General features: G+C 46.9%; 1 protein-coding gene across 2 annotated transcripts; it reads right to left on the minus strand.

Moving 5' to 3' along the window:
* Window positions 1–1449: 1449 nt before the first annotated feature.
* On the minus strand, window positions 1450–15485 carry scarb2a (scavenger receptor class B, member 2a). 2 transcript variants are annotated; one of them, XM_037481740.2, is made up of 13 exons: window positions 14893–15485; window positions 10846–11003; window positions 10560–10707; window positions 10090–10284; window positions 9473–9564; window positions 9084–9203; window positions 8474–8652; window positions 7611–7729; window positions 7189–7262; window positions 6990–7041; window positions 6733–6885; window positions 5631–5678; window positions 1450–5313 (listed from the first exon to the last, which is right to left on the minus strand). In XM_037481740.2, exons 1-13 carry the CDS (start codon window positions 15013–15015, stop codon window positions 5191–5193), a joined length of 1584 nt encoding a protein of 527 aa, XP_037337637.1. In that variant the 5' UTR covers window positions 15016–15485; the 3' UTR covers window positions 1450–5190. The 2 variants fall into 2 exon arrangements, with proteins under 2 accessions (XP_037337637.1, XP_037337639.1); XM_037481742.2 differs by lacking the exon at window positions 5631–5678 and having other exon boundaries at window positions 14893–15484.
* Between the last annotated feature and the right edge of the window lie 621 nt (window positions 15486–16106).

Genomic DNA, 16106 nt, shown 5'->3' on the forward strand with positions numbered 1-16106 from the left:
CTACAATATTTTTGCATCAATTAAACCCAAATAACAGGAAACACTTAAGAGATCAACACATGGTTTGACCTGTAAAAAGCTTGCAACGCATACATTCTCTATCTATTTGAAACTTTTTAACACCACATCGAGCTTAACGAGAACCAACTCTTACTCGACATGACGCTTTAAACGCCGCTCGCCAAAGCCAAACGTTTGCCCTGTTTGTTGTTGTTGGAACAGGGACGACGAGATTTTTTTTTTTAAAGTGCAATAAAATATGTTTTATATCTAAATTTACTGTATTGTTGTAGAATTTGTTTTTCTCTAACGGTTCATTTGAGTGATTATCTCTAAAACATGCAAATGGTGCCAGGCCGAGCGCCGGGTTTCCTTCGTGTACGTTGGGGGGGGGGGGGGAATCATCAGATAAGCGCGGCGTAGTCAAAGCGTCGCCCTGCACGAGCGTCCACTCCTGCCCCGAAAGGTTGATCCGGTCCCAGAAGGAGCGAGCGCTGAAGGCGAGAGCGAGGCCTCGTCCAAGGCGTGTGGGATGCCCTTAGACCCTGAAAACGATAACACCGAGGACAGACAAATACCGCCAGGCCTCCAAAGAGTTCAGACCCCCCCCCCCACCCCCACCCGAGGCCACAAGTCGGAACACAGCTGCAGACGCACGACTCCCACCCACCCCGTGTGGGTTCATCCGTTACAGCTCGATGCGAATGCAGAGAAATCTGCTTCAGTGTGCCGACCTCGGCGTGTTTGTCCGGCATCTCAAGGGAAAAGGGGGAAAAAAAAAATAAGCACAACTTTGACCTGTAGGTTTATAAAAAATAAAAAAAATGTCAAAAGGGCTTTTGAACATGCATATAATATAAACCAAGTGACTTGTTATTCATGGAATGGACATTATGTGAAACGCTGGATTTAATATGCAACTAGAAGGTGACATTTAAGCACTTCTGAATACATGACGTAGAATTTAAAGCAGATGTTCGATGATTTGGACAAATAGGCTTATTGGCGGTGAAGCCGGTTGGTTTAGCTAAGCATAGAAATAGAGATTAAGAAAAAAGCTTGGTTGGCTAATGCCAATAGTTTAGTCATAATTGTTCAATCCGTACAAAAACGTCCTTCTTTGATGCCAAGGTTAAAATATGTAGCCTCATTTTGATGGAACATTATGAAAGTGGCAGAGATACAAAATTACCATGATAAATAAGCTAGAATAAATGAAACCTTAACTCTCAAAAAGGGGTAAAAATAGATCATTTAGATGGTTTTAAAGTTAAATATTTAAATGCTTAGAATTCAGTATTTAGAGTAGTATTAAGAGTATTTGGGTGACATTAAACTCCAAATAAGGAGGTCAGTTGCTTGGACTACACACATTCATACAACGATTAGGAGCTATGATACCAAACCCATTAATGTCCTCACCGTTAATCAAAAGACAGCAGACGACTGTGACCTTTTGCACTCAAGTGCAGCTTTTATTTTTTTGCAAATACACTATAAATGTTTACAAAAGCACTGTAGAAACATCTGTGCAGTGTAAATTATCAAAACTAAAAATGGATATTACTCATTATTCATTTTGCACCTCACATGACAAGGATTGTCAGTTTCAGCAGCAAAACAAATATCAAGAGGACACGTCTGTTAGTGACTTCAAAACATCAAAAATGGGCAAATGCAGTTGTTACAGAGACCAAGTCAAATAATAATAATAATAATAATAATAGAGAATGGTATGGCACTAGTGCTCATCCCTGAAGGAGGGCTTCATTCATCTAGGTAGGTTTACACTGCATCAATGTGTTACTTTACTCAGTCATCAAGATAATCAGCCTTCCAGTAAAAAAAAAAAAAAAATACATCACTTCGGGTCAACAGACAACAAACAACTCACTCACACAAGTTCTCAAACACCCAAATCCAAAAACCATTCATGATCACTCTTACGGACAGTTAACAGGTCTCTGGGCAGCTCCCACTGCCACATACTGGTCCATCTTTTTAAACACCTTTTTGTATTTTCAGTGTGTGAAAAAAAAAAATGAAATCACTAATGAAATGAATAGAACCATTAAAGAAAAACTAAATCAAGGAAACATGAAATGCTTCAGTTCAAGAAAAGAGATACATAAATATTGTGTGGCCCCTTATTGAATCAATTAGTTTTACACAACGCCGTATTGCTTTGTCTTTACATAATACTGACATCAGCTCACAAAGAGCATCAACTACTTTTGTTTGCTCTTAAACTGGTGGACAAAAAAAGAAAAAGAAAAAAATACCCATCAATCAAACTTGTGAAATTTCTTCCATTTTCTTGCCTTATTGTAGAAAGGCACATGGACACAACAGTGCTGCAAATACGGTACGGTTGCACAATATAAAAAAAAAAAAAATGTTAAAAAAAGGAAAAGAAATGTGTTGGCCGGTGGTTTCGTGGCACTAGCGTTATGACAGAGGAGAGTAAACACGGCGCTGGGGCAGATCTATTAGGTTATCTTTGGTCAAGCAAGGATTGGACCCAAAGGTTGGTGTAGTAGAGGTCAGACAGTGGATGGCCCAGGTGTGTGTGTGTGGTGCTGCACAGCGTCTGTTCAAACACACACACACACACGAGTCCGGGGATTAAGGTCTCTACAGGTCGATTTTTTTTTTCTTTTTTTTTTTTAAAGGTGGATAACGCTGTACTGTGAGTTTGCACATGCCTGTGCTTGCTTCCATGTTAGGTGGTGGAATAAAAAGGCCTTTAGTGAATGGATTCAACCTTAAATGAAACACTCCACCAGTGTCAAACCATCCCAGAATCCGACCTCTGTCACCGATCCGCCCTTTCCGAAGCACCTCACGCACACTGTTGGGTTTAGCACTCCTATAAATGATTTCCAACAACACCAGAGATATGGTCACGATCCGCATTAAGTGAGATACATTTACAAAAAAAGGGGTTGCTAGTGATAACTGTAATAACTGCTAATTCCAATAAATGGAAGCAAGCTTTTTGCTTTGTATCTTGTGCTCAGTTGTCAAAAAAAAGTGGGTTGTTCAACACGGAGAGCCTTGAAGAGAAAGCCTCTGCGGGCCAACCTGGAACCGGATATGAGCGTATATGTACAAATACAAGTCCATTAGGTTATGGCATTTTTTTTTTGTTGTTGTGGGTTTTTTTTTAGCAGCAAATAAAATACAAAAAGTATATCAAAAGAAGACACTCCATGTGCTGAAAAGCAAGTAACAGGCATGGATGCGTGTTCCCTCTTACATCAACATCCTTCATAACTTCATGACAGATACTAACAAACCATTGAAATGTATTGAACATATGGACCACCTGCATTGAAACCAACGGGACAAACAAACAAAAACACACAGGGCACAATGTCCAGGCAAAGGAAATTGGAATATTCCCACGATGACAGTATTACGGCCTTGAATTCACTTCCCATTAGTGGCTACTACTGGGTTTGACTTGGCGAGACGTGTGGTGGACAGAAAAATGAGAACACATGAAACACAAAGACAAAAACCAAAAAAACAGTGATTCAAGTGCTGCGTTTTTTTGCCCCGAATGCCTCCAGCTCCTCTGCAAACTGATGACAGCACAGCGGTCTCAAAGCCCCCGATAATCACTCTTTTTAATATATATATATATATATATTCATGGCACTTTGACAGTGTCTTAGACCAATCAGCTGTAAATATATATCATATTAGGAGAAAAAGAAAACCTGGTAGTTGTGAGAGGACTGGTTTGGACGCAATCCAAATTGTGCTTTCTCTAATAAGTGTAGACGCGCAGCAGCGGTCGGCACCGCAGCAAAGTTAGTGTCTTTCAGCGCGCACACACACACACACACACACACACACACACACACACACACACACACACACACACACACACACACACACACACACACACACACACACACACACACACACACACACACACACACACACACACACACACACACACACACACACGAGAGCGACTGTTTGCTGGGTTTTGGTCAGAGGTATCGCATTGGTTTCCCCCTTTTACACACGTACAACAACGACAGAAGAGGTTTCCAGCTGATCGTCAGGATGCTGAGCCGCTGTAAGGCAGAAAGCGGGTTCAGGCCCCCCCCCGTGAGTTCTGTGGGGGTCTCTTCGAATGCGTGAACTCGAGCGAGCGACTGGTGGCGTCCTCAGTGGTTTTCATGGCTAAACGGCCATCGCCTTCACTACTGAGGACTTGGAAATGCAGCTGAATATTGTTTTAACTAGTGTTCTATGCAGGGGGGGAGGGGGGGGGGGGGTGTCCATCACAACTATTCACCACACAGTGCCTGCATCAAGAAAAATGAGTTTCCCATCAAAACAGGACACACAGTGCCAGAAAAGCTGCACACACTTTCACTGACTGACCCTGGAAGTGTGTGTGTGTGTGTGTGTGTGTGTGTGCGCGCAATGATTCACTGTAGGAGACAAAGACAAAGATGCTAGAAATAGTTTGGCTCAGTGTTTTTTCCTCTTTCTTTTTAAATTCATCTCTCTCCAAAAAGGGTGTGCCAAGTCCCGTCTTCACTAGCAAAAGAAACACGTCATCATCCAAGCGAAGGAGCTTAGAGTTCTGTTTGAAGGGGGCTTTTTAAAAAGATGCTTGGGCTCGAACCCTCCCCCAGAAACCACTGTTGTTCTGCTGAATACTAAAACCCAGTCTCGGGCGGGGGGGGGGGGGGGGGGGGTCAGTGGGCGGAGTCGGCTCGGAGAGCGACAGACACACCTTTTTCTACGTGTTCCCTCAGAAGAATTATGGAGAAAGAAAAAGTCTCCTCCTCCTCCCCCCCTTTTTTTTTTTTTTTTTTAAGGCCGACCAGCGTGGAAAAGAGGAACGAGAGTGTGGGGGGTTTGTTTTGGCCGTAGGGCAGGCGGCGGGGGCCATGCTCAGCAGGTGTAGCAGAGGACGTAAGAAGGCTCAGTGAGAGCAGCATTGTTTGTTTGTTGACTAAACGTTTACAGGGGTTTGTGTCCCCCCCCTCCCCCGATCCTCCTCCTCCCCCCCTCCCAAAAAAGTACTAAATTAGCCCCGCTGCGTATGCACCCCCCCCCCGGACCACGGTAATGTAACACCCCTGTGATGCTCCCTTCGGCCCCACTTTTGCCTAAAGGAAGGCGGGGGGAGGGGTGAGCGGGGGGGGCCTGGATCCTCGATCAACACTTCTGGGCCTCCACTGGAGACATGGCGATGTAGGAGCCGTTCCTGGGGGGCTGGTTGGCTGACGGCTCGTCGGGTTTGTCGCTGACCTGCGTGTAGGCCGTGTCGTCCTTGACCGTCTGCGCAGGAGAGCAGAGGGGCGTCAGTGCCAAAAAACGGATGTTTAAGAGGTAAAAAATGTGAATAAAATGCAGAGTGAAATGTGCACAGTACACCACGTTTATCTGTATAAATATAGATGTATAAATATATATATATTCACAACAACCACTCCCACAGAAAGCATTAAACTTGCAATGACAAAGCAATTACGCTGAGGCAAGAATTCAAAACCATATCATGTCCCATAAAGTAAATTAAAAATGATAATGAGTGATGTGTAACACATTTTTAAAAAAAAGGAGGAATAGCAAACAAGGCAAAAATTAAGACTTACAGTAAAAGAATGAAAAGCTTCAGTAAAATCAATACGTTTTACTTCATTCTAAAACAGAAACAGAAAAAAAGGGGGAGTTACAGAAAATTAAAATTAGAACATTGTTAATACAATTCACATTGCAATTACGCACGTTTAAAAAAAAAGAAAAAAACACCCTCTCAATTCTAACCTGGTGGTCTCAAGTGAAATGAAGGCTAAATATAAGGTTTGGCATTTCTGCTCCATTATTCAGGGGCAGGAATTGAAACCACTCATGTCTGCGTGTTAAATGCGTCGCTCGTTGACAGAGTTTACTTTGGAGGCTGGAAACAGCCGGCCGGCTCAAAAGTCACAAAACATCCACCTATCAGCACATATTAAGCTCGCTGCAGAAAGACGGAGCCATTTGTCTTTGCATAATAAAGTATTACGAAAAAAGAAATGAACAATGTTTCGGGCTGAAGCCAGAGCTAAAGTAAGTAAAATAAGGGTCAAATCAAAGCATTTAACACACTTGCATGAGTTTGACGTCAATTCTTTCCTTATCTTCCACATTAACAATATTAGCCATTAAATATGTCCCCATATTGTGGACAGTGAATGACCTTCACCACGGTAATCCGAAAGTCCTACAGCACCACAAGTACTCAATACTGAATCGTGCTAAGCTAGCTCGTAGCTACACTGACTATCAAGGAACTGGGACCCTGAATACAAAGTGGCATCGCTTTATAGAAAACTTTCAGAAAGGAAAAAAAAAAAAAAGAAAATGCACCATATATATATGTATATATACACAAACCCAAAATTTAGGGAAAACCTGATCATCCAGGATAACATGCAGTGTTAGTTAACGTGCACATGTTTGGGGTTAAACCTGCCGCAGCTCAGTGAAGAAACATCCCATTCATGCAAAACCCCCAAAAAGCAGCATTTCCTGTGACATATGCCCACTGACTATCAGACTTATTTACAATGTGAGTCAGTGTCTAACACACACACACACACACACACACACACACACACACACACACACACACACACACACACCGGGCTAACCGGTTGGATTAATGCTACAGCTGTAATAGGGATGGGGGGGATGGGGGGGTGGGGGTTGTACCTTCTTCTGGCGGTTCCGGCAGAAGATGACGACGAGCACCAGCAGCAGGATGATGCCCATCCCCACGATGAGCAACGGGAAGTTAGACACGAGCGTCACGATGAGGAGCATCGTCCTCATCTGGGATGCAGAATCGTCGTCAACGGTCGCCGTCTACAGTCGAGGGGGGGGCGGAGGGGGAGGGGGAAGGGTTATTGATTTACAGGTTTTACGAAAACGGGGTTCGTTCGCACATTGCACGGAATTTAATCCCTCACCTCGTTGACAAACATGATGGGGAAAATGGTCTCGTTGATGAACTTGGTTTTGCTGAAACGCCAAAAAAAAAAAAGAAAAAAAGAAAGTTCAGAGGGGGGAGGGGGGGGGGGGGGACATCTGGCTCGACGTGGGGCCCGAAATGAGGACATCTGTGTGGCAACAGCCAAGCGGGTCAGAGTTTGACAAAGTCTGACTTACGGGAAGCCTTGGACTCGCTTGAGGATGATGTTGAGCTGCGCCCTCTTGCAGGCGCGGATGGGAACGCCGGTGGTCTGAAACAAAAGGAGAGACAAAGACGTCTCAGAGCGGATCCTCCAATCTGGAGGATTTACTCCTAACATTTCAGGAAACTCAAACCCCCGTTTCATCCCTCCTCACTATGTGTTGTTGTTGTTGTTGTTGTTGTTGCTGCGCACACTAAATGTCGAGCAGATGACTGCAGAACACAACCGTAGGAAAACGGATGAACTGATTCCGATTTACAGGCGCAGCTATCTCTACGGAACACAACGACTCAATCAGATAACGGGGGTCATTAACCAACTGAGCAAAGGTCAACACGACTCTGTAACCCGCACGGGGGGAGAGGGGGGGGGGGGGGAACGGAGCATCGGTCGTACCGGCTGCAGGTCGAGGTACGTCTCGTGCTCCTCCTTGTTGGGGCTCAGCCCCTCGACGGCGTTGATGTACTTGGGGTCTGCTTGATAAAAGTGGGGGAAAGACACCACGATGGGAGCACCTTGAGGGGAAGGAACAGAGACAGACATGAGTGCTGCAATCAGAGAAAAAAAAAAAAAAGTGCAGCAGATGGTGTGTGTGTGTGTGTGTGTGGGGTACAGGATTTAACACTTTTATTAATTCACTTAAATGATCAATTATTCTTTTAAACCTACATTCCCAAATATAAAAAGGTCTGAATGCCATTTTCAGGTTGAGTCACCTTTTCTATTAAGAACTAAACTGTTTCAGCGCACATTTCATGCATTTTTTTTAATTTATTTTAAACCGCACCATCATCTTCAGAATGACATTACTTTGCTCGGCTGTGATTGGCTCTCGCGGAAGCGTCACAGAAATCCTCCAATCAGAAGGCACGCAAGCAGAGAAGCCGACGCGCGCGTCAATTCATACACGTGTTCAAGTGTTTTCTGCCGCAAGAACTTTGCACGTTGGAATAAAAATAAAAAAAATCGAACATACTGCAAGTGAATCGTACAAACAAATCTGTAGCGATAAGGCTCGGCCCGTCCTTGTGTGTCCCGCCTTATCGGAGCAATCGCACTCCACTCGATGACCACCATAAAACACTTGAATGGCCTCGGCACACAGACGGCCCGGTTAATCATTCAACCGCCTGCCGGGCTTTCAAAATCTGGTTCAAACTGCTGGAATGTCAGCTATAGGGAGGGGGGGGGGGGGGGGTAAATTGGGTCAGACTCTCTGGCACCGCAGGGTGGGTGGGGGGGGCGGGGGGGTCGCTCACCTTCTCGACAGACGCTGACTTTGAGCACCCCGGTGCCGAGGCAGTCTCCGGCCGGCACGCAGAAGCCCGCGTTGGTGGGGTTCTCTTTGGGGTTCATGAGGACGTCGTTGGGGGGCGCGAAGCGGTACGCCTGGATGCCTTTCACCTCGACATCTTTGACGTAGGCTAGATGGATAGACCTGAGAAAGGTAAAAAAAAAAAACGCTCAGAGACTTCTTTTATGTCTCGAGACGTGCACAAAGTCCCGTTTTAAAAAAAAGTCTAAATTTAGAGCCGTCGCGATGGAAACAGCGGTTATTGTTCTGGCCATAAGGAAATGTGGTACAAGATGATCACTTCCTGTCACAATCCATTTCGTAAGTAGGACCACATGTGCTTGGAGTTCATCGACACCCTTATCGGGCCTTGGAATGTCATCAGGGGTTGTAACGTCCCACGGGCTCCTTATCAGTGGGCTCCTAAGAATATTGGTGTATGACTCTAGTTTCCGGGGGGGGAGGGGGGCGTTTTTTTGTGGTCCCCGCCCGGGCCGCTTCCACTGTAAACACACCCCCGACCACGTGAGCGTGCACACACACGCACACACATACACACACACACACACACACACCTGCAGAGATCAGCGGCGAAGATGTAGAGCAGCTCGTTCCGGTTGATCAGAGGGTGGAAGACGGCGCCGTCCGTGCCGTTGATCATGTTGCTCTGATTCGAAGACCACCACGACATCTCCCTTTAGAGCGAGGACGGGGGGGGGGGGGGGGGGAAGTGGCGATATTAGGGACCCACACCCAAATGTACTGTACATAATACTAAATTCAAATTACAAAAAGAAGCAGAGCGTAGCGTTTCCCTTCTTTCACAACAAATGAATCAGCCACTTTTCTGCTAAGTGAGCAGTACTTTCACTTCTCATTCTTACAGTACATTTTGCTGCTAAAACCTGCGTATTTTTAACAGGGGCGATTTTTTTCTCATCATTGAGGAAAGCAGGAAATGTACCTCAAGCCGTTCCAAGTGTCGATCTTGCCGTAGTCCAGGTAGTTCTCCTCCCCCGTGTGGAACACAAATTCGCCCTCATGGGTGCCATTTTTCTGGATAAAACAAGACGGGGTTTAGAGAAAGCTGCTGTGGGACGAACAACAGGATACGGGGGGGGGGGGGTTGAGAAGGAAACACGGTTTGTATTGGGGACCCTTTGCATGCACCCAAGTGTATTATCACCCAACACAGCAAGAGAACAGCTCAGAGACCAATAGCTGACGCGATCATTTAAAAGAAGAAAAAAAAACTGCCGCTTTGGAGAATCGTTTAAACGCAAATTGCTGACGTCTGCGTTCTACTTTTGTCGTCTTCCAAAAGGCTTGTTTTGTCACTAATGAATAAATGCTGCGCTCAGGATCACAAGGCCACCGTGGAGCTGCAGACGTCGCGCCATCGATGGGAAGTCCAGGCCTCCTCCGTCAGCATGTGGCCTGATCTCACTTCTCTTACGCGGCGCGCAAACCCCTGACCATCAGCACGCCGCGCGCTTCCTAAAGGGCTTTGAACTACAGTGACGTCTAGCTTGCCTCTACATGACACCCAGATTAAAAAATAAATAAATAAAAAAAAACTACCTTCCACATCAGCCCAAAGTATTCGTCCACCTCGGGCTTCATGGCGTGGACCTTTGTGAGAAGAGGGTCTTTGAAGCCCCACAGGACCTCGTGGACAGTGCGGGTCATGAACATCTCGACACCCAGGCTGTTCAGGTAGAAGGACACCCCAGTTCGCAGGAAGAAGGAGTACGAGTTCAGCTCGTTCATGATCGCCTGGAGGATGAGGAGAAAAAGAAGAAAGAAAAGTTAGGGAAGCGAAAAATGGGCCGGTTTGTTTGAAAATCCCACAAAAGCACCAGTTTGAGTTCACTGGGCTCGTCCCCCCCCTTTTTCCTGAAAGGGGACAATGGCCTGGAATTTGTTATGGAATCACACTTGGAAAACAAAAACCCGACATGCCAATCAAAGGCCTTTGACTCCCTGCCGAAAGGGGGACGCGATTACAGTCACAACAACACACATTATCCCATCCAGACGCAGTGTCCTACCACAAACGGGATGTTCACGGTCCTGACCAGGTCGACCTCGGGGTTCCCGGCGGACTTCTCCGGCACAAACACAAAGGTTTTGGGGTTGAGGGCGTAAAGCTTGGTTCCGTTCTCCAGGAAGGTCACGTTCTCCCGCGGCCTGTATTCCCTGTGGCGGCGAAAAGGCACTTAGTCCACATGTCTTTTGTTTTTCCCACACAGCAGTAACGCGATGGTTACATAACGACCCAGATGCAAGGCTTTAATGAACATGTGGGGAAGGTAGGGGGGGGGGGGGGGGGGGTACCTGTAAGTATATGGTCCGATCTGTTGAACTGCTGCCTTTCCGCCCGCCAGGAACACCTCTGGATTGGTCACATTGAAGAAGTAATACTCCATGTAAACGGGTGGAGGTGGATTCTTCCATGCTTCAAACATTTGGCTCTTCTCGGTCAGTGTAATTTCCTATAAGAGAAAAAAACATTAAGATTTAAAAACATCTGAACTGAAATTTCACACTTTGGGCCGACAAAGTGCTTTACGTGCATTTGGGCGTCTGAGAGCACACGCGGCACTCTGCGAGGAGCTGATCCCCTTTCCCCCCCCCCCCCACAAAAACAGAAGAAGCACAAAAAAGTCCTCGATGGCAGAAAACTCATAGTGCACACAGGACCTGACCGCAGCAGGAAGACACCAACTGTGGGCAAAACAACATGTGGCAACAACAAGACGAGGCGTCTCCATCAAGCTACAGGCTGGATGTCAGCTGTGTGTGTGTGTGTGTGTGTGTGTTCACGCGTCACAAAGAGGACGTAATGAAGTGTGCAGAGGAACAGAATGGGAATTATGGTTTGTCATTGGTAGGAAACCTTGGTAGGCTACGTGTCTGCGGCGGCCTCCAGCGGGTTGCTTGCACAGAGGCAACGAGCACGCCACCTCTATTCTTCTTTTGAGGTGTATTTTTAAACCCGGGAGAGGATAAATAACCCGAGGCGCACTCTAGAGGCTTTACATTGTTTTTCGGTTGTGAAAATATAGGTTTTAAAAAAGGTGTGGCCGGCACTTCCTGCTTGGGTTTTGACTTCCGAACTTCAAACAGGTTTTGCTCTATAGAATTATTTGCATTGTCTCCCCTTTGCTACTTTGTCAGAGCGGGTTGAAGATGAATATCTGCTTTCATCATCTGAGGGAGAATTTTTCCGATGTGCTATCTACACCACTTGGACATGTTACTACAATTATTTGATTCTTTTTGGAACTGCATTTTATGATCGTTTCCATCATCAATGAATCTTTTTTACAACTATTCTCTTCATAATCCTAAAAAAACTCAACAGCATTTGTAAAACCAACAGGCCGAATACCAGAGATAATCAGTTTACAATGCTATGAAACCAAAAAAAAAAAAAGCAGCAAATGTTGAAGAGGATTCTCTTCTTGGATGAATGAACCGTGCTGGGTTCAGCACTTTCATTGCAAGCCTGTCGTTTTATTCACATATCAAAAATGCAGAATTACAGATGTGACATTGCGCATTCAACCCAGTTCGGGTGACGTCAATGCTGCGTCGCAAAAAATACGGAACTCGAGGTATTTAAGCGGAAGGATTCTCCCGAGTCTCCGGGATCTCTCATTCTGTGCCGTGATTAAGAGCTGAAGGGAGAGCGGGCGGTGCCACAGTGGCACATGACAGTCACAGGCCGTATAAAAACGATGTGCCAACAGAAGCCACGTTTCAGACCAAATGAACACTCTGGACTTTAAAAAAAACGTGTCTGCCTGCAGCGTTTTGTGTGTGTGTGTGTGTGTGTGTGTCTGCAGCCTGCATGAAGCCCTTTGTTTGCGCACCTTGAACAAAGGTCCTTCAAAAGGCCTTCAATATAGTTATGTGAGCATTTATCTCTCAGCCCAAAAAAAAAAAAAAAAAAACCTTGATCTATTACAAACAGAAAAACAAGTGAGGGACAAAGTGGAATGGTTTCGTCAGTGCAATCAAACTAACGAGTTCTTCATTCGTCAGCGCTCGGGCTGGATGAGGGCCTCAAACCCAACAAGGCGGGCCAGCTCACAGAAACCCCCCCCACCCCCGCAGGGCGCCGGCGTGATGGGACGAGATCCGGCATTTAACTGGGAGAAAAGTGAAAAACAGGGCACCCAAAGCCGTAAAACGGTTGTAAAAACTGCCCTCACCACCCCCCGTTCACCAGCACGACCCCGTCCTTCAAATAAAAATCAGTCAAACTACCTCAAAAAGTCTCTCCTCCTCCTCCCCCCCCCCCCCCCCCCGAACAGGCCCGAGGAGTGGCACCCGTGGGTGCGTTTCTCTCTGGTTTCCTTGTCTGAGCAAGTCCAAACAACAAGAGGCAACAAGGTGGCTCGCAGGCACAAATCTCACCCCGCAGGCTAACAAGTCTGTCAAATTCCTCACACACACACAAAGAGAGAGAGGGAAGGAGAGAGGTTCTATACCCTGGAGGCAGCTTGTCCCGAACGACTCGATGCATCATTAGTACAGAGAGACACGTGCAAACATCCGATTAGGTCGGGGTTTTTTGGGGTGGGTCCAGTGTGTCCGAGCCCTCTTAACGCGATGGGAGGGACGACGGGGACGACGGGGGGGGGAGGTGGGGGGGCTAAAGAGGGATTAGCCACGCTGTCATTTCATGTAATCGCCGGCCGCATCAGAATCATGTGCCCCCCCTCGTTGATGAACTTTGACTAACTCCTTTTAATTGGGTCGCTGGCGGGATTCAGAAGGAGACCGAGAAAAAAAAACGGAACTACGGAGGGCGTTTTGGAATTTCCAAATTAGTAAAAATTGTGAGTGAGCGTTTTTTTTTTTTCCCTCCTTCTTAAAAACAGGAGGGGAGCGACGGCAAGGCGTAGCGAGGACGTCTGAAGAAGGACAGACCGTGGCGGCGTCCAGCAGAGACCTTCGTGGCCCCGAGAGGAATGCGAGATATCTTAAAACAAAACAGAGAAGCGCAGCAGATGGTATGCAGGGTGGGGTACGGTGCCAGCTGCCAAAGACCCCACCCCGCCACCCATGACCCCATCCCACCACCCATGACCCCAGACACTCTGATGTGCCCCCCCAGTCGCAACACAACACAACTTTGAGTCCGGCTCACGTCAAGAGTTTAAAACATCCATGAACTGTTCTCTGCAACATTAACATGAATGTTAATTATTACAAAAAGCCAACCGGGTCACAAAAATGAATCCTGTGTGCGTGTTTATTCACCAACAGAAACTTGCCTCGAGGGAATGAACCGAACGAGCTCAGACTGACTTCTGAAGCAGTGAGGATTCAAAAAAAGTAAAACCCGCTTCTTTTTTGCTTTAATCAGCGGGGTTGTGGGGAGAGCCACACACACACACACACACACACACACACACACTTTAAAGCAACACTTAATTCTCAAACATTTAATCCTCTCAGTTAAGAAATGGAAGGACGTGTCAGTCAAATTAATGCCGGTCTGTGTGTGTGTGTGTGTGTGTGTGTGTGGTTTATCCAACAGAAGGCTGGATGCCTGCCCCTCATCCTCCTCTGGATGTCAAACTTTTACAGAAGTCAGAGAATCCCAGTGCACGCTCCAAGACTCCCTTCCCCCAATTACACCCCCCCCCCCCCCACTCACAACCCCCACTACTACCACCACCAAGCCTGCTCAAAAAAAGTCAACACTAAAAAGAAGTCTGCTGAATATTCTGCTTCCCCCCCCCCTCCGATTTCTACATGAAGTGAAATAAGGGTGTGAGGAGGACCATGAAATGGGGGGGGGGGGGGGGGGGTCACAATAAACTCACTACTGAGAGTCAAACAATTGTCATTCTTCGTGTGAGAGTTCAGGGGAATTTCTACCTGAAGCAGAGCATTTGCATATATATGTTTATATATATATATATTAAAAGGTATGCGTGTCACGTTCGATGTTAACCAATCGTCGTGCATGAATGCAACATTATTATTATTATAAACGAAGCTGCACAATCATGCAATGGGACTCGCACAGACACGGTGGGAATCCTGCGGACCCACGGGCGGGGGGCGGGGTGAGGCTTTGGGGTTCATCCTGCTGAGCTGAAGCTGCAGAACGCAGCGGGGAAAAAAATGCGAATTATTTCTCACTCAAACGGCGAAAAAAAAAAGAAAGAGGGAAAGAAAGAATTGAGACAATGTATCCCACGGACGATCTTGTGACCCTGCAGCCTATTCGACGAGATGCTGAATGCGCATGATTGATGACACGCTTCGGCGTGACGGACGGAACAAGTGCCAAAGCATTGCCGATCGTTGACGTGAAGAAATAAAGGCCCCCCCAAAAAAGAGAGTAGACTACACGCTCACCTTTTTTAACCGGCTGTGGATCATTGTTTGGAAGACTTGAGCCACGACCAGTGCGATACCCACGATCAGGAGGTGAGCGCACACGATCCCGGTGGCGTAAATGCAACAGGACCTCCGAGTCATGATGCCGGGTGGATGAGGCGTCCTCTGCGGGGAGATATTCAACAAATAACTTCACTGAAGTCGGTGATAACTTCCTCCTCCTCCTCCGTCTCCTCCTCCTCCCCCTCTACTCGAGGCTCGTTCAGCGATGTGTGGGATCGAGAGAGACCCGGATCCGGCGTTTCTCTCGGGCGGCAGCAGCTGCTTGTGGGGCGGGTTTCAAACTTCGTCCCTTCCCGGCGAGGTTAAAACGAAATGATCAACAACAACAACAAACAAAAAAAAAGCACGGCACTTTATCATCGAAATGGTGAAAAGGGGGGGGGGGGGCGAGAGGACGAGAGGACGCCTAACCCTAACGGGGAAGAGGGAGGAGTGAGCGGCTCGGAGGCGACGTTGAAATGAATCGGCGGCGGCGCTGCGCGCATCGTAGAAGAAGAAGAGCTGTGCCTCCTCCTCCTCCTCCTCCCCTTCCTCTCTGCGCAATAATGAGTCCGGTCAGGCGCAAACAGCGGCGCTGTGGGAGGCTGCCTGGGCGGTGGGTTTGTGTGCGATCGACAGTTGTGTGTGTGTGTTTTTTTATTTTACAGGGGAAGATGTCACCGTTCAAATAAAATAAAAGATCAAATACATTTTAACACGGTTTGTGACTTAAAACACACGGAAATAGCTTTGAAATTGTTATTTTTTGGTGCCCCTCGAGCGCAACTTATTCGTCTTTATTAACTTAAAACCTTTAAACATTTAAAGGCGTGATCACGTTGCAAATAGCCGGCAGGTGCGAACATGCCAGCGGGATTATGAATGAACGCGCCGCAGCGTGCTCGGGATTAAACGCGGCAGCATTTCCAGCAGGAAAACCCTCGGCGTGACAACCCCGAGAGTGGGTTCATGCAAAAGCTGCAGGAGGGAAGCGATCGAAAACGACTCTCCAAATGAATGATTAATGAATAGCTGCAAACTTTTGCGGCCCCGGCATTCCACCGCGCATCCCTCCCGCGGCGGTGAGGATCTGAGGAGATCCGTTACTTCTTTTCTTTTTGCATTTTTTTTTTTTTAAACACGGGCTCACCTCAGCGCATTTCCCCTTTAATAAACCCAGCGTGGCCATG

The sequence above is a fragment of the Pungitius pungitius genome, chromosome 5 (assembly GCF_949316345.1).
Source record: "Pungitius pungitius chromosome 5, fPunPun2.1, whole genome shotgun sequence".
Taxonomy (NCBI): Eukaryota; Metazoa; Chordata; class Actinopteri; order Perciformes; family Gasterosteidae; genus Pungitius; species Pungitius pungitius.